This window comes from Falco cherrug, chromosome 4 (assembly GCF_023634085.1).
Source record: "Falco cherrug isolate bFalChe1 chromosome 4, bFalChe1.pri, whole genome shotgun sequence".
In the NCBI taxonomy this organism is placed as follows: Eukaryota; Metazoa; Chordata; class Aves; order Falconiformes; family Falconidae; genus Falco; species Falco cherrug.
Genome location: NC_073700.1, coordinates 29,807,178 through 29,827,884, shown reverse-complemented (window position 1 = coordinate 29,827,884; position 20,707 = coordinate 29,807,178). Strand labels below are relative to the sequence as shown.

Sequence of the window (20,707 nt, the reverse complement as noted above, 5' to 3'; positions counted from 1 at the left end):
CAAATTGTCATAATCACTGGAGAAAATTTGCTGGTTGCTACAAATGAGGTCACCAGGAGTCAGCTTAGGCACAGAGGCAGACAGGCAGCATGATTGCCTACAACTCATATACTTAGGAAGCCAGGGTCTCCTAGGAATCACAATACATTGGTAAAATTTGTCCATAGTGTTGGGCTCTGGTTTAATTCCCTGTATTTTGTTGTCTGACCTGATTGCTATAATGTATTTGATTGTAATTATAATGCAGTGATTATAGTCTTATCACTTAAACTAGATTTCTTCTACCTCCTTTGTTTTTATGCTGTCTGATCCTGTTCAGATATTAAGCTCTGTATGTGGGTGTGTATAGTGTATGTGAGTATGAGAAGAGATGCTTTCTTTTGCTGGAATTAAATTCTGAAGATTAAAATTCAGCAGTTTTATTTTTCCTTATCTTTTCATAAAGACTTTCATTAATCCTACCATAATATCTCCAGAAGGTGACCGGGGGAATATGCGCTTTGATTAATGTTTGTTTAATGCAGGATTATCTATATTATTCATGTGTTTTATTCACATTAAAACTGAGCCCATCAGCTCATTTTCATGTTGAGTAATCAGATATAGTTGAATGAGGAGAGCGAGCATTCATGGACTAAGTGACTTTTTAAGCATAGTGAAGGGCAGAACAAATACAACCTACAGTGCACCATGTCTTCTCCATTATTCTTCTGAGTTACGCAGTAGTCATGCAATGTAGTAACCATCTTTTCTCATTGGTTGCTATTTCTTGGAAGTCTTCCTACTGCCTACATTTAGATGGCAGTCTTCTTGGGCTACCTCTGAACAAACTACCAGGCATCTTTGCCTTACGCTTGAGTGTAGATAAAACTAAGGAGAACATTTAAGTCTGTATTTTGAAAGAGAATTTGTGGAGAGCTTATTAGTGTTTATTGAATGTAGATCTTAAGACTGAATGATATTTTATGGATTAAAAGTATATTTTGTCTTCTATATAATACAGGTGATATTGTAGCTGAAGATGATATTATATGAGAATTCTGTTTGTAAGAAAAAATACAATAAGCATTTGAGACAATACGTGAAATATTAGAGGGGAAATAAGAAAAGCTGTATAAAGTAGCATTGATTTGCCTTTAGAAGGAAGTGCACAATAATTCTGAATTTTGTCTTACAGGTACATCATCACAGCTTTGCAGAGGTCTGATGCTGGCTTTTATCAGTGTGTCGTACGGAACAGGATGGGGGCATTGCTGCAAAGAAAATCTGAAGTTCAAGTGGCATGTATGTTTGAATGGAAACTATTCTGTGATTCGTTAGCTAACCACTTATTTTTGTGGCTAAAAAACCAACACACCAGTAACATTTGCTAGCCTGAAAAGTTAATAGATACCATATTTAATAAATTTTAAAATTATTGCATCACAAGAAGTTTCATACTTACTCTAGCTGTCTTCTGGGAAGCAGTTCAAAGTGGCGAAACATTAAATCTTCAGGGCAAGCTTTGAGCCGTTAAGAGCCATCAAGATGAGATAATTTGGAGATAGCTGTAGCATAAAAAAAACGTTATACCTTTCCCTGAGTATGCAGGGATTAAAAAAGACCATATAGCACAAAGCAAACAATCAATCAAAACAACAACAATAAAATAACAGACCGGAGGACAGGAGAGGATATCTGAAAGAAAACCGTACAGTGGAGAGAGCTCCATGAAGATTTCAGGTTGTAATCCTTGTGATATAAAACAAGCGGTTGTTGCACCATGAAAACCTTGCTAACAAAACTTTAAAAGTCTGTTCTTAACACCTTTTTGAACCAAACCCTCCAATATTTGTACCACTTCAGTACGTACTATGCAGAATTCTTGAGCTGACCTCTGATTTGATATCTAACTTACAATTGGATATGTTAAATTGATTTTCTCAGGAGTTAGTGCTAGTTAACATAACTTAAGAAATGAGTACATACTCTAATTTTATTTTTCTTGCAGTTAACATATAGAAAATATAATCCAAATAAATTGTTTGGAAATAATGATAAAACTAGGTCTTGGTCTTTTTTCAAAGTAAAAACATATTTTTTTTTTTTTAAAAAGACAGATTTGTATACTGCATATAAACAATATGATACATGGATCAAATTTCTCTTCCTCAGGGTCAGTAACTGGAAAGTCAGTAGTAGTAAGTGTCACTTAATAAGTGGAATTTAAATAAATTGAATTATTTATTAGAACTCAATTCCAAGGAACTGATCCAAGTCAATTGCTATGTCATAGGGAGATTACACGGAATTTCCTGTGTTTTAAAATAAAAACAGTTGCAAATGCTACTATGTAAGTTCTGGTATCATATTCACCAGTTTACTGTATTAGAGTAAATTACGTTACTGTATCTGTAATACGTCTCAGTCATACTGTTTCAGAGCTGCTGGGAGCTAAAGCAAAAATAAACTGCTGCTATAATGGGGTTTTCCTTCCCTGCCTTCTACCAACCCCTGTACCCCTGCTGTGTGCCCTTCCTAGTGACCTTGTGCTCCCTCTGATGTGTGTCAGACCCTTGCAATTGCATCTCTGAATATTTTTCTTCTGTTTTAGTGAATTCTGTCAGGTCACAGAGGATCTAGTGAAAGCTGATGCAAGTGAGCATAACTGGAGTGGGGTGGGGACCTCCAACAAGGGTAGCAGGGAAGAATGGAGCAGGGGAAGGTGAGGGTGAGATGCTTCTTGTTCTGCAGCAGTGAGCCATTGGATTAGCCTCTGTGCCTCTGCAGTTGCGTCTACAGGTGTGGTTTCAGGGGACAAAGATTTTTGTAGCAGTACCAGAGAAAAATGTGCTAATTTTCTCCTCCATCCACTAATCCTTCCCACTCTTGTATGGCAATGCAGTCCTTTAGGCTCAGCAGGAAAACTTGTTTGTGCAGCTGTGGACTAGGAAACTTCTCCAAAATTTAAAAAAACCCAGCAATTATTTTGTAGGGTTTGTTAAAATAGTTCTTTCCCCCCGACCCTGTCTGATTCCCTACACAGCTGTACAGGCAGTTGTACTGACATAGTGGAGAGAGCAGTTCTTGAGGAAACGCTTGTGGGAATGATGGTGAGAAGGAGGCACAGGAATACTTTACCTTGATAGTGCTGCTAAAGAATTTTGTCTCCTGAAAAGACAGCTTTATTTTCCTCTGAGTGAGGGAAAGATTTGCAGTGAAGTGTTCTGTTTCTGTAGGCTTTTTTGTGTGTACATATTGTTGTTCTTGGGAGGGAAAGAACTGTAATTCTTTACTTTTCTTTGATTTTAATTTTTTCCTCATTTAATTTGTAGTTTCTGTTGCTGGAAAAGGCTAAAAAAGCTATCTCTTAAGACTTCTTTCTCCGAATTAAGCAGTAGATGTAGTTATTTATTTATTTTGACCTATAAAGACATTGAGACAAAGCAAAGCAGGTCTTGTATAACTTGAACCTGTAGTGACAGATACAGCTTCTATGGTGAAACTTGTCAGTTGGACTTGCACTGTATTCCTGCAGATTAGAGTGTTCTACAGGTTTTAAATATCCTCATTCTCCACTACCCAGGGCACTACTCGTACCATGTGACTGCTTTCTGTATTTTAATGTTTTTGATCTAAATTCATTGGTGTAAACTGTGTGGATATAATGAAGTACCTGATATTTTACCATATTTTACTTTTTGGTTATTCTTGAAAACATATCGGAAAGCAGTGTTCCCAGGGGTTACTAAAGTCACCTTATCCAGTCATCAAGAGTTATGGGGAGTTTTATGTTAGGTGCTTAACTCAGAAGGGTTCTCAAGAAACTATTTTTGCCACTGGATAGAGGATGCTTCCCAGTACACTTAAACTCAAGATCTCTAGTGAAAAATTGAAAGGCTTAATTCCAGTGTGCACTGAGAAAGGTCTGAGGTATATTCCATGTCCTAGATCTCTGAAGTAGCACGGAATTTGTTAAATAGTTTAAAAAACGTTCTCAACATATGCTAACATTACTTAACTGAATGGGAAACAGGTATTTGTGAGAAAACTGCTGGGTAAATCTTAATTGCAGAATGGGCTTAAAAACTCTTGGATTGTGAAGACTAAAGTAATCATATGACAGTGGAGTTAATTAGATCCACCTACACGGTTTGAAACTTCTTTTCAAGTAGATGATCTGATTAGAGTTGTAAGAAATATGGAGCAACAGAGGAAGTACAATGCTGATTATGTCTGAATAAATAACTTGAAAATCACAAAGATGATTAAAGCTTCTTTAAAATACCACGTGTTTTTAATTTCTGCTCTTGTTCTGTCTCTTCTCATCTCCTACCATCCACAGATCTGGTAGTAGTCTTCTCCATTTCAGTGTCCTTTGCATCCCTCTCTGCAACAAAGAACTTGTAGAGAACCCTGTGGTCCTCAAAAAAACCACCCCAATAAAAACCCAAAAAGAATTCGGTGGCAGAAACAGAAGAGTTCTGGGTGTCTGTCAGTTTCTTGGTTTAAAGCAAATTAAAATACATAGAAGTTCTTTGGTGGGTGAATAAGTAGGAGACTACAGCCCTGTTTATTTTAATGGATAGGAATGTGATACAAAAGGCAAAAGAAAAAGAAAACGTTCACTGAATTTTTACAAGGATTCCATAGATACACGAACTTGTCTATGAAATAAAACCTTCAGAGACAGAGGTTCTGCAATTGTAGTTTTCTTTCTTCCATTAATTTTCTTTTTTTTAAAAGCTGCTCTTTAATACTATGGATGCCTTTGTAAATGTCAAAGATCTAGAAGCACTATTTAAATCATGGTGTGGTGCCAGGAGAACTAGCAGCTACCAACATGACTGCAGCCTTGTGACTTTGATACCCATTTGCGTATAATGGCTTACTTGCATGGATCTGACTATATGTGATACAGTATAAGTGATACAACTGCTTCTTTATTTGTGTAGCAATGGATAAAAGGATAAAAACAAGAATAATTGGTGACCAGAAAATTGATAGAATTATACACACTGTTTGCATTCTTTTGCATTGCACAGGGATTTCTTCTCTATTGTGCAAGAATTTATTAAAAAAAAAAAAAAAAAAACCAAACCCAAAAACCCACAAAACAAACCTCCATTAAAATGTCATTTGCAGTTAAAAACACTCAGTTATTGCAAAAGAACACTGACGCCATGCAGTACTGCTGACTGAGGCACCTCTTGTGTGCAGTAGCAGCACTTGGGTTTGCTTATGCCTTATGTTCATCCAGATCTGTATTAATGAAAACTGTGTGATGATCTGTAGTGTCATATTGACTAATTATAGCAATGCCAATGACTATTGGAAAACACAGTTATTTCTCTGTCCACTGAAAAAAAACTTCCAGGACACTCAATATATTTTTTTTCTTTGCAGACATGGGAAATTTCATGGACACAAACCAGAGAAAAACAGTTACTCAAGGACAAGCTGCAGTTCTAAACTTCCTGCACATGCTCAGCTACCCAAGACCACAAGTGACATGGTTTAGAGATGGGCACAAGATTATACCAAGCAGCAGAATGTAAGTCAGTTTAAACCTCAAAATACTCCCACCCTGAAATATGATTAATTGTATTTGATAACACAACTTACATTTTAAGTACACTAATTAAGGTTTAAAGAGAATAAAGTAGCCTTGTTCATACTAAGTTTGAGATAAATTACTATTTTAAGATCGTCTCTGAACTTCCTAAGCAGTTTGACAAAATAATTCATGTGGTTTTAATGGCCCTGGTGCAGCATAAGTATCTTGATACGCGGAATGTCTGCACTTCCTTCATGCTATTCATTTTCATGATATGTTTTGGAAAAGTAAATGCTCATCTCTCAATTACATTTACTCAAGTGAACTAACTTAATGAATATTGAGGTTTTTCTTTTTAAATATGAGACTGATTTTTTTTTTTTTTACAGAGTTATACTTAATACTATTTTTGTCATGATAAAAATTCTAAATATTGCTTGTTTTTTCCTTATCTTTTTAGCCTACCATGACAGGTTTATTTCTTTTTGGCTAATTAACAGCTCACCTACTAATGGTACAGCACTTGCACTTTGATTAGTTATTATTTCAATATATGCTCATTTATCCTTTCCTGAAACAGTTATGAAGCCATCCAGCGTTTTCACCTGCACAGTTTTATTTAGAGACTGAAGGGGTTAGCTGTAACATTAAAAAATGTAGATAAAATCTCTTTTACTTGCCTAATTTAGTAGGAAACTGTTGAAATGCCAAGAACGTTGGTGGTTATTTTTATCTGTGTATTATATTTTCATGGGTTCAAAGGGATAGCTGTGCTAGCAACTGATGGTAATGAGATACTGCAAAGTTCCGGAAGGGGTGGTGAGTCTTTAGAGTTTATGTTAGAAAGGAAAAACTCTTCTTGGATTTTAGTTTTATTAATCCACACTGTATATTTTACTGCTGCTTATGTGCATTATTTAAACCTGAATGCTAGTATTACAGCCTCTTTGAAACTGTTACAATTAGCATTGCAGGGATGTGAAGAAACTATGTAATAATTTATGAATAATTTAATAGTAATTTGATGGGAAACAGCTGGAAGATGAAACAATGGGTTTCTGGGCAATCTTTTGAAGAGAGCTAAGTGACAAATCCTGAGTTATTAACCATTAAGAATCTACTTCTTCCACTCCTGCCACATTACAAATTTTCTTTTGTCAATGCTGAGAATGCACAAATCAAAAATTTGCAGATGGTGAAAGAACCTTGTTATCCAGGTATCAGACAGTTTCTTGGGAACTATTACAGGGGAACAGAACAGAGTGACCTAGGCAGGCAGGCAATGTCTGAAAATGAGACTTGTGTGAGTTCTCTTACAGTTTGGGAAAGCTGCAAGCGGAGATATGTGTTGTGTATTCATTAACATAAAATCCTAATTTTCACATGCTATAATTTACTCTTACTCCTACCTCGTTGGAATTGTTGGGGTAAAATCACTTGTAATTCATAGCACTGTGGTAATGCTTTTAAGTGGGAAAGCTTTAGAACTGTTCTATAGTCAGTGAAGTATACATAAAGGTTTCCACATATGTTTTATTTCCCTGGTCAGAAATTTTATCTGAAAGGAATTCGAGGACATTTGTCTGGCCTGCGTAGCAGTTTCTAAACACTTTTGCAGTAGAAGTACACAGGCTGAAAGTGTGAATCACCTTGGAAGTTTCATATATGTTGTACAGTAAGCCTGATAGGTTCGGGAAGGACCAGATTTATAGTACTCACACCAATCTTTGTTGCAGTCTGTGCAGTAGGTCTTCTGCTCCCTCAAAGTGTTGGAAACACTGTACAGCACCCACTCACGTATTGCTGTCTGTGAAATTCGGAAGTAAATGTGGCAGCCCTATAAATAAAAAAAAAAAACTTGACACATGGAGAGGATGCGCATAAAACTGAGAAGTGTAAAACTATCTTAGGGGAACTCTGTTTCTTATCTGTGGAGCAAGTTGTGCATTTAATGTGTTTTCTGTACACAAAGAGGTGTATCAATGCAACTGATCGGTTTAGCAGGAGGTCCAGTTAGACGGATGCATCAATCTAACTGGATCACTGGCTAAACTGATCAGTGAAATTGATACATCCACGCTGTATGGATGCTCTTTAAACTGATTAAAATTATCTTACATTGCTAAATCAATATAAAGCTTATTTTTAATGCTCTTAAACAAGCTGACAATGATTTGGGTAGATCAATCAACTAGTCTGTCAGCTGTAATAATGATTTCTAAGAGTGACATTCCTGCGGTATATGTAGACAGAGGAAATAAGCAGTGCTAAAAAAAAGAGGACAGTGGTGCAATTAATTTAAATAGTTGGTCAAGATAACTCTTACTCATGCAAAAGCCTTAATGTACACATACTTAACACTGCACCATTTTTATGCCATAACAATAATCCTGGTGCTTATTTACACAGAGATACTGTAACCACTAGAATGAATTCATTTCACCGATGTGGAAACAGAGAATGTGCCAAGTTGTCCTTACGTGAGAATTATGAAAGATCAAAAGTAAAGACTAGATCTGAGAAAAAGATAATTCTTAAGAAGTTTCAAGGAATGTCATTTAACTGGCTCAGCAGTAGGGTTTACCTAGCAGGTTTAAGGTAGTAAATGCTGATGCCTTTATCTTTCATTGTTTACCAGTATTTAGGATGTTTATGAAGAGAGGTTCTCCAGCCCTTCAGCATTCTAATAGTACTGTATTTCTAGGGAGCCAAGATAACAGAATTGCAGAATTGTCAAAAAAATCTGGTATCACTACATGTATTATTTTAAAGATGCTTTACAGTATGTCAAATAAGATTCTTGTTCTTTGGGTTTTCTAATAATTATTTATTTATACATGTTAACACAGTTGCCAGTTCTAACAGATCATGGAATCATCAGATAGTTTGGGTTGGAAGGGACCTTTAAAAGTCATCTAGTTCCAACTTCCCCTTGCAGTGAACAGGGACATCTTCAACTAGATCAGGTTGCTCAGAGCTGTGTCCAACCTGACCTTGAATGTTTCCAGGGATGGGGCAGCTACCGCCTCTCCTGGCAACCTGCTCCGGTGTTCCACCACCCTCATCATAAAACGTTTCTTCCTTATATCTAGTCTGAATATACTGTCTTTCACTTAAAAACCATTACCCCCTCTCTTATCACTACTGGCCCTACTAAAAAGTCTGCCCCCATCTTTCTTGAAGGTCCCCTTTAAGTACTGAAAGGATGCAATAGGGTCTCCCCGGAGCCTTCTCTTCTCCAGGCTGAACAACCCCAACTCTCAGCCTGTCTCCATAGGAGAGGTGCTCCAGACCTCTCATCATTTGTGTGGCCTCCTCTGGACCCACTCCAACAGGTCCGTGTCTTTCCTGTGCTGAGGGCTCCAGAGCTGGATGAAGTACCCCAGGTAGGGTCTCAAAAGAGCGCATATTCCTGCATTCTGATGACCAGATGTAACAAACGTCATTTCTTGTTTCTTTTACTGATCGTTAGGCTGAAAAGTGTCAATTGTTTCAGCTGGGGAAAAAAATAAAAAAGATTCAGTGGGTACTTTAGATTTCACCTTTTTTTTTAGTCAGAATGGTAATCTTACTCTGTGAGTGTGCATGGTTGTAATATTTTCTGGGAGAAAGTTTCCTTTGAGAGACAGACAACTTTTTTCCAACTGCATACTCTGTTTAATTTAACTGTTAGTGTAACTCATGGTGGAATTTTGCAGCCACTAACTGTGTATTAATTCCCATTTTAGTGGTGTTGGTACCATAATATTTTGTTAAAGCCCCCAGATAAAAACAGGAATAGCATGACAAGTTCCTCCTAAATGAGTGGGCATGTAAAGTCACCTAATCCCTGTATAATATATGAATGTGAAGCAAATGGCCTGCATATACTCATGGAATTATTGTTAGAGTTTATGACTTAAGGCAACTAACAAATCTGCAGCAGAGCTACTGTGACATGACGGCATGTATTTAAAAAGTTAAATCCTAAAACATTCTCTGTCCTGCTTAGTACAGTGTGCATGTATGTTCATTTTGGCTTTTGTGCATTGTCTGTCACCAAAGCCTCAGCTTGATACTTTAAAGGGATGCTTCTAGATCATCAGAAGGAAGCTGTGTACATGCTAGGAAAGTATGAAGTGATGAATCAGAGAGAAGACCAAAAGATCAACAGCAAGAGAAAAACAAGGAGGGGAATTAGGATTTGGGATGGGTTTTTTATTGTCTTACATGAAAATTTCCCAAGCAGTTTTAGAAAATACTTCATGTTACACCTAGACAGATTAATGTTTTCCAAATAACACCAGGAGTCTAATGTGGAATTACAGCTGCACTATTATCCAGGGTCTTGACTGATGGGATGATTTTGCCTGTTTACCCTTGTATCTTACAGAAAACAATAGCCTCTCTAAAGGTAGCTGCATCAAAAAAAATTGCTACTCTGAGATGTCAAGTCTTCAGCTTGCCTTGCCTGGGTGTGCTTCATCAGGCCTAAAAGCAGAGCGCATTTAACTTTCTTTACGCGAGACGTGCATAGTACCTTGGAGAGGCACAAAGGACAGTAACACGGTCAAGGTCTACAACTGCCTTTCAGTTGTGGTATTGAGGAATTATGTTCTTAGTATTCTTAGAGGATTTTTTTACCTTTTTCTAAGTGAAGGACTTTTTCACTGAAATAGTTCACTGTAGCCATCAGTTCATTTATTGTTGCTTTTTTCTTTAAGAAGAAAACTCCTACTACAAAGACATTATTACTGTCTTCATTAACTTTCTTACAGTGAAACTAATTTTTTCCCCTACTAAGCTGCAGTTAGATGAATATTAACTCATGTCTTTTGTTAGTGGAATTATGTCTGACACAAAACAGGAAAGTTAATTTTTGGCATATAAAGGCACTTCTGTGGTGTCCCTTTCAGCTGGGTGGACATTTTCTCACTTCGTTAACTGTTAATGAACCAAAACACTTTACAAATGCACTTCATCTCACTAGACAGGGAAGATGAATTGCATTGCCTTTAGGTATACATGGCTTTAATATCTATTTTTTTGCACTAAGAACAATTCATTATGCAGTTGAATATGTGTGATCATTACTAACTCTTATAGAGACTAAATGTGCTGACAGATTGTGGAATGAAAATATGTTAGGCACGAGCAACTGTCAAATATGACTTGCTGTGGTTTTGAACACTCATAACACCTTGCAAATAATCAAAGCTGGTGCAGATTTACTAGCCATTTGTCAAGGTAAAATTGTAAATATATTAATGACAGTGTCAAAAAAAAGTAGCTGTAGCTAAATAGGCTTTAAAAGATGAGAAAAAGTAAAATATCTAGAAATAATACATCAGATTTTGGGCTGATATTAGCATTAGATTAGGTTTTGCCTTGATGATAGCAGCACACACATATATATAAAAGCCATATATATATATTACATCTATATATATATATATTTTACATTTGTATATATTTCATTTATATATTTATATATAAATAATATATATAAGCCATATACATATTTTTCACTTTAAAACAAACACCACTTCATTTTTATATGAGCAGTTCTAGTGCCAGCAATGCATTTCCCTACAATACTAGCCTGTCATACAACTTATGTTAGTTGCACGTAATTACTTTTCACATACACCAGATAATACTTTAATTAAAATTGTGATGATTAGCATTAGTGAACAATAAATTCAGAGACTGTCAACTTCGCAGCATATTAGCTGAGCAATACTTTGAGGGGGAAAAAGAAGAAGTGTGCAGATATCTGAAGTTTGCTAACATCATGGAGTGACACCTCTCAGCAGGAAGAGATGTGACAAAACTCTATAAGCTGGTTTTATCTGTCAATACCTTTTACAGCTCCACATTAATTTTGAAGTCAGTACCTAAAAAAGAAGACTATTTTCTTTTGAATTAAATTATTTCCTTAAATCAAAATTAATTAGTACCCTGTTATTCATTTATTTAACCAAATTTTGCATTGAGTAGTTTGAATTTGAAGGAACCGGCAGCACTAGGAATCATCTTACATAAAATTTTACTGTTATCCCTAAGGCCCATATGCATATGAAAGACCATAGGGAAATCTCCCATCATCTCTTCAAGCACTCAGTTTGAGTAGTCCTGGATGCTGTCAGTGGACTGTTTTGAGTATCATTGTCTACTGTGTTCAGTAGAGGAAAACGTTAACACCTCGGGGTAAGCAAATCCCAGGATTATTTTCTAAAGCTGTTTGACTTGTCTAGATTCAACCTCACTGTTTTTCTCTCTGCTCATAATTTGTTTGCCACAGGTTTTAAACATATGTTTCAAAAATTAGTTTATTCAGACCTCTTAACTTTCAGGGTGAAATCTCATGTGTTGGTTAGAGGAAGGGAGGAGAAGACCGAGTCATATCTGGGGATAATGTATATGCTGAATACAGGGCATATAGGAGCAACACGGCCCATCATGGGGTGGAAGAGGGACAGCAGAGGAAAAAATTTCTGCCAAAGAACATGCCTTTTAGCAAGGCTGATTTAGAAGTGGATTCCTCCCAAGAGAGACACTCCGACTGATGAGATGTGAGGCACATTTTGGGATTTGACCAATGTTTCATTACAAATTTGGACCACAAACCACCAAGGGTTTTATATATATATATATGTTTTCATAAGCCAAGGGAAGTTGCTGCCGTTATGCTAGCACTGTAAAATATCTATTTTTAGCTAGAAAAAGTGTGGATGCTTGGAACTAATATTGTGTTTTAATGGGCCTCAGCTACTCACAGTATCTTTCAGCACAGTCTTCAACAGCTGTAAATTTCAATAAAACTTTAAAGATCACTGTCTAAGAGGAAAATCTGACTGTCGGATATTGTTTTTCCTAAGATGATTACATTTAAAGAACAAAATCATTTTATGTGCCACTACATTTATTAATCATAGATTTTGAATTTGTAAAACAAAGGGAATGGAAGTGTCACTAGAAGGAAACCTTTATGCTCTAAGTATGATTTAGTTATCACAGCTTGCAGTAGAAATTGATTTATGAGTTTGTTGCTTTCTGGGGACAGATGTACTGTGAGAGAGAAAATATGGACTATGAAAAAAGTGTTAATAGCATTCCTCTTTGAAAGTGACCTATGCACTATTTTTTAAAAATCATATCCAATTTAGAGGTGGGTAAACATGAAGACTCATTGTCATTGTACTTTGAGGCTCACTTCTTGCATCTGCTGAATTTCCTAATCAGAACTCATTATGATATTAGGGACAAATCGCAAATATAATCCTGTAACAACTTACATGCTTTTGTGGAAAAACATTTTTCTGTCCGTCTTTGAACTACCCTGTCTACAAACAGAAATACTTCAATATGCTGCCAAGACAAGACTATTTAAAAGTGTTGCAGTCATTCTTAAGAGCAAATATGCAACAGAAAACTGTTGCTTTATGCTTAAAAAGTGGCAATTGTTCAAAAATTCCTGGGAATAATTTATCTCCTATGATCCCTTACATATCTCTGTTTTTATGGAAATAGATGCAAAATGCTTGTGACTTATCAAATATAGCAGAAGGTAATGTCTTATGTTTACCAATTAACTTTTATTAATCAAAACTGACTGAAGTAAAATGTTTCTGTCAGTACTTTTGGCTGTATACTACAAAGGATTATTAATTTTCTTTCTATGCAGAAATGGACAAATGCTGTCTTTTTCATGATTCTCATGGAATTTTGCATGATGCATAAAGGTGTTAAGACATACAAGTTTGTAATTTTATAATACAGAATTATGTAGAATAATTTTAAAAGCCTACCATTTTGGCAGATTTACTTTCATATGGAAAAGAGTTGTGTGATTCAGGAACAAGGGAAAAACCACAGAACTTTGCACTCTGGGGATGTATTGCGGCTTTTGTGGTTGATTTGCATCAAGTCTACTTTGTTAACAGTATTCAACTTGAATTTAAAGATTTTGGTACATGGAAGCAAATGTGAAGCAGACCTTACATTAATTAATGCTGCAGAGAAAGAAAGAAGCTGGCAGCCTGCCTATGGCTTATCTCTGATCCTTAGTTGTGAGTGGAATCTTTAGCTGTTTTGTGTTTGGCCTTTATTTAACAGATTCAAAATGAATTTAAATAAATTGTAAATGCTTGGTCTGAGGTTTCATGGGTGTATCTGATCTGTATGAGAGGGGTGATTTTTTGGCTCTGGTGAAACTTTGTAAAGGCATCTTGCAATTAGAAGTGAGAAAAAACAGTCAAACTGCCAGCATTCATATGAAAGCTATTTGTCTGCTGCATGTTAGCACTACCTTTTATTTCTTAATTTATGCCTGTGGCTATTTTTATGTATTACACAAATCTGTTGGTTTACATGTCAGGACCAATTGTAGACATAGACAAACGGGACATCTGTTTATTGGGGTGACCACAGTCATCACTTGCTTGCTCATTGTTATTCTCTTTGCTTTTCCCTCTAAACTCCTATCGCTGGAGTGGGGAAAGAGTAGAACAGACCAGCCTACTTTTCGGCATAGCAGTGGCAAGGGGAAAGGGTAAGAACGGGAAATGGTGGAGGAGGTCTGTGCCTCTCCTTCCCTTCCACCCGGCTGATACATGCTGTCGGCACAGAAATTAAGAAAACTGTACAGTTGGGTCAAGACAGGTGCACGTGTCAAGTCTGTGGATACTGGGAGAGAGATGGATCGTGGTGTTCAGCTGTGATGGAGGAAAGGAAAAACAGAGAGAGGGACTTAGAAGATACCTTGGCCTGGGGAAACCGTTGCAAATCCTAGGAGAAGGTGGATGAGGAGGAGTTGGGAAGACTGTGGTCTGGGATTGGTGGTCTTAAGCTTTCACCCACATGGCAGAGGAAGTGCCAAGTGTCTTGAGTGTGGCCTATACTTGTTTCACCATCTTATTGTGAAGCCCCATAGGAACAAAAGCCAGTCTCCTCAAAAGACCCGAGAAGCTCCGATGCCTGTTCCGTGAGCTGCCTCACTGTTCAGCAATTTCTTTCCCCAAAATCTTACTGACCTCAATCCAAACTCCCACCAACCCGCCCCCGATATTGCCACTGATCACTCCCAAACATACATCTCCTCTCGACCTATCCCCCAGTCACTGGAAAACCGAACAATGCCAACATTTTGTCTTTGTAGTGGCTTATTTATAGGATTTGGAACCTAATGTGTAAATGACAAATAAATTCATAGCTCAAAAAACAGGAGAAATATCTAGCAATTTCTAGCCTGTATTTTCGTGGCTACTTGATTTCTCAAAATAGAGGTATAAACGAGACCTTATTTAGGAAAAACACCTGAATGTGTTGAAGCTAAGATCTGTACAACAATATCTTATGTATTTTTCTCCAAAACCTCAAAGGCTATTCACTTTTTTAAAAAAGAGCTTTGCTAGATTTTGCTCAATGATTTTGCAAGAAACGGCACTTGCTGTTGTTATTGAGCAACCAGTACCATTTGCAAGAATTTTAACAGCTCTGTTGCTGCCTGCCAGCTGCCATGTGTTCTTTTCCTACTCTCAGCATAATACCTCTTCACTGGAAGAAGAGTGCAATACTTTCATAATAACCACTAGTTCAAATCACTGATTATTTTAAAACATCAAATCTCATTTTTGGCAATCCATCATCTGTTTCCATGGAAACTGAAACTGGCCTTAGCAGCAACAAGAAGCAGAGTTTATTGGGATACTTATAAATTTCAATGGCTGTTGTTAGACAGCTGTATTTTCTGTTTACCCAACAGATATTGCAGCAACAACCTCATAATACACTCTTAAAATTCTATGTACATTTCATTTTAATTTATTTATATTTTTATTCATATTTTTCACAACTTAGCAGAAATCTTATAATCAAGGAGAGAGAAAACGTCGATAGTCTCTAACATATGCAGTCAATATCGGATGTTTCTATCAAGTGTCCTCACTATTCTTTTAACTAGGACTGTGATAAAAAAGAATGGAAAAATGTCCCTTGAGGGGGCAAAAGATAGGTGAAGACTCCCACTATCACATGTGTCAGGTACAGTATTGTCCCTTGGTAATCTTACCCAGAGTTTCTGCTTTCAAAGTCCTATTCCCTCCGCACCTTTTACCCCCAGAACAATAATTTCCCAAAGTCTGAAGGTCATCTTCCTGCTCCAGAGCTCAAATTCTCCAAATTCTTGCTCTTTCAAAGCTCCATGAAACTTCTTTAATTCCTGCTGCCTAACTATTCCTGGCATCCACAGCCAGGTTCTCAGACATGCTCCCTTCTCCTCACCTCTCCACTTAGACACCTTGTTACCTTTCTGTTAATATCTCCCGTTAAAGCTGTTGCCTTATGTGCCCCAAACATTTTCTTCGTTGCACAAATCTTCTACCAAAGTTTCTCTACCCTCTCTGTCACCTTCTCTGAAGAACCCCTAACTCAGGGGTCCGGTACTTGCTGCTCAGTTCCTGTCCAGACGTTGCTGTTGCTCCCTGTCTCCTTCCTCTGCCACTGGCCCCATCTGCCGTCTTCTCCTCTTGTGGGTGAGCGTGACCACATGTGCCCATCCTGCTCCCTGGTGCTCCCTCCATAGTGGAACTGTTACCTTTCACTCTGGGAGGGAAGCAGAAATCTGGATTGAGTCTGCACTGGCCATACCTCAGCCCAGACAGCTGTCTGAGAGGAAGAAAAGGAGGCAAATCCGAGAAAAATGGTAGTCACCTAACCACCATCATTTATAAACCCCATTTACCAAATCAGTAAGTAGTAGCAGTAGTAGTGCAGATTTAATATACTGTTTTGCTGTAGATTTGTATGGAGTATTTGAGTATCATAGAGAATAATTGGGCAACTAATTGACTGTAGTATTTACAATGCATATCTAGCCAGCTTTTTTTTCTTGTCTTCCAACTGGTTTAGAATGAAACCCATTATTTTCGTAGCTTGTCATTATTTTGGTTCAGAAGCAAGGCAGCCGTTTAAGACAAATGTCAAATCTTGAAAAGCTGTTCTATTACAAAACCTTATACGAAACAAACAACCCTATCATCTTCTTCCATCTTCTAACACTATTTTTGTCATCACAGCTGGAAGTTGGCTTACTAGGAAGTATTTTGGGGCAAAATAGATCATATGTAGTAATAAACATGCTGAAATGAAATTGAGGATGAATTGTCTTGCAAAATAGGAGGAGAGGGGAAATCGTTAGATGCTCCAACTAGTGCTGAGGTACAAGGGGAGAAATGCTCATTTCCCCAGGCTTTCATATTATCTCTGAAGAGTTTCCACTAATGTGAAGCATCTCATAAAACTACTGGAAAAGCTAGCAAAAAATATACCCTAGCCCTGTTTGTCACCTACTAATAAACTGGATCTTACTTGGTCAAGTTTAGATAAATTAACTGTCTTTAGTAAAATGACACAGTTCCTTGATTTGTTGGTTAATCCCAAAATCAAAGCATTTAATTGCAAATTCTGCTGCAACTCTGCCTAGTCTTTATATCTTTGATTGTATCCCTCATCACAAACTGTTTCTGTCCCAAATCTAAAGTGCACCGATGTTAGTGGAAGTACCTTGAAAATTCTCAGTCCTTGCTTTGTCATGTAGTGTGTGCTTTCACAGGAACTGAACTTAGATCGTGTCATTCACTGTTGCAGTATTTACCACAAAACCCACTTTTTAAACTAAGTATCTGCCCTCACATCTTTGTGTCAGCTTATCAATAATTTATTTATATTTAGCATAATTATGAACAAATCAAGCTATATTTTCCAAGAGATGGATTTGTCTGCATAGATACATGTAGTTAAAAACATGCTGCAATGAGGGGGATGGTAAAAACCTGGTAAGTAATGGCTAAGGGTGCGTAGCAAGAGAGCGTGAGCAGAGAATATTGTGCAGCTGCTTTGCTGGGTCCTAAATCTGGTATTGACTGGACCCAGTTATGGTTTCAACAACATTATTTGAAGAGTATATTAATTTATTTTTAAGAAATCTTTTAGCAGAAGTAGTGAAAATACCCTGAAGAGCTCTTGTAAACAGGCCTTTATTGTATGTTGGTGATTTAAAAGTTCCAGTACAAGAAATAAGCTAATATGGAACCGATAATTTAATAAAAACAGGGAGTTAGCAAAATCTTCCTATCATAGTGAAATAAAGAGAAGTGGCGGTTTAATATTTTAATGCCTGATAGCTTCTAATCCGTAGCTGTCAGTGTTAATTTCCCTAAATAAAAAAATTTATGGTGCTGAAGGTTCACTAATCAAGATTCATAAAGGTACAATTTCAGTTGTCATCCTCTTGTCTCTTTGGGAAGCCACTTTGATTCAAGAAACAATTCCAGAATGGAAAAAAAATATCAAGCACGTAGTGGAAAAACTAGTATGTAAAATATATCTTGTTTTCTGTCATGAAACCTATAGAGGTAATACTGGCTGAATAAAGAATTAGACTGTCATTCCTTATGTCTTTAATTATTTAAGCAAAATTATTTCATTGGTAGGAAATTTTCTGATTGAGGAACACCTTTTAGAGTTCTCTTTTTTTTTTTTTTTTTTTTTTTTTTTTTCTCTGAGAGGTAGTAATGAATTCTGGGTTCTCTGAGACTGCTGTCATCTACTCTGAAGCCTGCTGTCCCCAATGGGATGTTCACTTAATCTGTTCTAATACATTGTTACTGATAGGTGTGAATTTTAATCATTTCTATAGTAAAATAGCATGTTCGTCAAATGCAATGCTTTTTTGTTCTTTTGATAGGTTTGTATTAGATAGCACAGACAGATCGTTTTACACCAAAAGCAAAGATGACACATTGTATTTGCTGCACTTTGTTGCTGTGATATAAAGAGCATATGCATGATGTAAAATGGTCAGTTAGTATACTGACAGCTCTAAGGAACCCAGCTAGATCGTTTGGAAGGTTGGAAAAGACCTTTAAGAGCACGAAGTCCAACTGTTAACCCAGCACTGCCAAGCCCACCACTAACCATGTCCCTAAACACCACATCTGTGTGTTTTTTGAACATTTCCAGGGATGGTGATTCTACCACCTCCCTGGGCAGCCTCTTCTAACTCCTGACCACCCTTCTGGCAAAGACATTTTCCCTAATATCCCATCTAATCCTCCCTGGCATAACTTGAGGCCATTTCCTCTTGCCCCATCGCTTGTTCCCTGGGCACAGAGACCGACCCCCCCTGCCCACAGCCCCTGTCAGGCAGCTGGAGGGAGCGATCAGGTCCCCCCCGAGCCCCCTGCTCTCCAGGCTGACCCCCCCCAGCTCCCCCAGCCGCTCCCCACAGGGCTTGTGCCCCAGCCCCTTCCCCAGCCCCTGCCCGGCTCTGGACACGCTCCAGCCCCTCCACGTCCCCCTGGCAGTGAGGGGCCACAGCTGAGCCCAGGGTTCGAGGGGCGGCCGCACCAGTGCCCCCAGTGCAGGGGGACGGGCACTGCCCTGGCCCTGCTGGCCACGCTGGTTCGGGTACCAGCCAGGCTGCTGCTGGCCACCTCGGCCACCCGGGCACACGGCCGGCTCCTGCCCAGCGGCTGTTGGCCAGCCCCCCCAGGCCCTTTCCCTCTGGGCAGTTCCCAGCCCCCTGCCCAGCCCGCAGCGCAGCGGGGGCTGCTGTGACCCACGGGCAGGGCCCGGCACGGAGCCTGGTTGAACCTCGGCCCCTGGGCCCAGCCTGCCCAGCCCCCCCGCAGAGCCCCCTGCCCCCCAGCAGGGCAGCTCCCCCCAGCCGGGTGCCACCTGCAGAGTGACCGAGGGTGAGCCCCTGACTGCCAGGGCCAGATCTTTGCCACCCGTTACCACTCCAGTTCCAGACCTTTGTGAGAGGAATGGTACAAAAGGCCTCTCGCACTGGACACTGAAGAGGACAGTGGTGAAGAGGACATCCTGCTCTCAAGCAGATCGACAGTCCTGCCCAACTTTGTGCCAGATGATTTGCTAATAGTTTAAATGTTTTAATTCCATAGTACTTCATTTATGCCTCTGAAATATCATAATAATAAAACCTTCCTTTGTGTGACACCAAAGTACTTTCGAAAGGGTTGCACTTTTACTCACATGCGGACCTTAAAAATAAAAAGAGTCCGTTGGGTCTTTACCACATGCAAATGTTGAATAACTTCTTTTATTAAACTGCAAAAGGGATTTACCAGAATTGTGAAAAGGACTCTGAGCTTGTGCTTTATAAATGCTAATATAAAACCTAGTTTTTTAATAAGTTTTTTAAATTTACATTTTTAAGTATAGTGCATTGGGTGAGCTTTGAAGGTGCACCCTTTCACTTTGACGTTTACTTTCTGTTCCAACAGTTCCTTACTCCTTTAATATAGTCACACTGAAGAAGGTCTTTGTACTTTAGTCCTTCTGCTATTATAGATTATTTTCCCTGTACCTAGCCGTAGAGTGGAGGGGAAGGTATGCAGGGCAGAGGTATGCAGGGGCTGGAGTACCTTCATGTGGGCAAATAACAACCTTCATAGCAGTGAAGCGTTGCTTCCCCAGCCCATGTCACAACCCACGAGAGCAACAGGGTGCTCCTTCAGAGCCCTGCCTAAGTGAAGAACCCAGGTCTGAGACAGTCTCAGTTTTGTGGTATCAATGGCATTTTAATTTAAATGAGTGTATTGAGAAGAATTAGCAGCAGCAGAACTAAAATAAAAAATAAAAATGGAAACCTTTCTTGAATAGTTCAAAATAGAACAAACCAGAAGAGAAGATTGAGTTGCCTACTAATTTATATCAGAATTGCTCTAAGGCATTTTGGTATGTGAATAGTTTATGTTATTCTTTCCGAAACCCCATAGTGTTTTCCATTAGTTAATGTTCATTTTTCCATTCAGCCTTCCTTGTTCAATTGTCATGAGTAGATAAATACTGCTTTGTGCTTTGCAATTTTGCCGCATCACAATTTAATTATTCAACATTGGCCAATTATAGAAACATCAGGATTCTCCACAATTAACTCTGCCAAACTCTGAATTGACTATTTGTATGTAATGATTAATTTTACCTCAGTCAAAATTCTAATACATCTCATTATTTTGCATCTTATTCTATGAGAATGCAGTTTTCTTAATACCAGATTATTAGAGTTTTTGAAATTTCTAATGTAGTACTATGTAGTTCTCATTCATCCACTCCTTTGTTGATACAACTTAGCAAAATTAATAAGCGTGTCGTGTAAGTTAATTT

General features: G+C 38.1%; 1 protein-coding gene across 4 annotated transcripts in view; it reads left to right on the top strand.

Annotated features, from left to right (window-relative positions):
• The window catches only part of SDK1 (sidekick cell adhesion molecule 1), a 412,574-nt gene that overhangs the window by 120,968 nt on the left and 270,899 nt on the right, over positions 1-20,707 (top strand). For all 4 annotated transcript variants that reach the window (XM_055708535.1, XM_055708536.1, XM_055708537.1 and 1 more), the window contains 2 exons: positions 1,178-1,284; positions 5,386-5,533. In XM_055708535.1, coding sequence (XP_055564510.1) covers positions 1,178-1,284; positions 5,386-5,533 — 255 coding nt within the window. The remainder of the gene's footprint in view (positions 1-1,177; positions 1,285-5,385; positions 5,534-20,707) is intronic.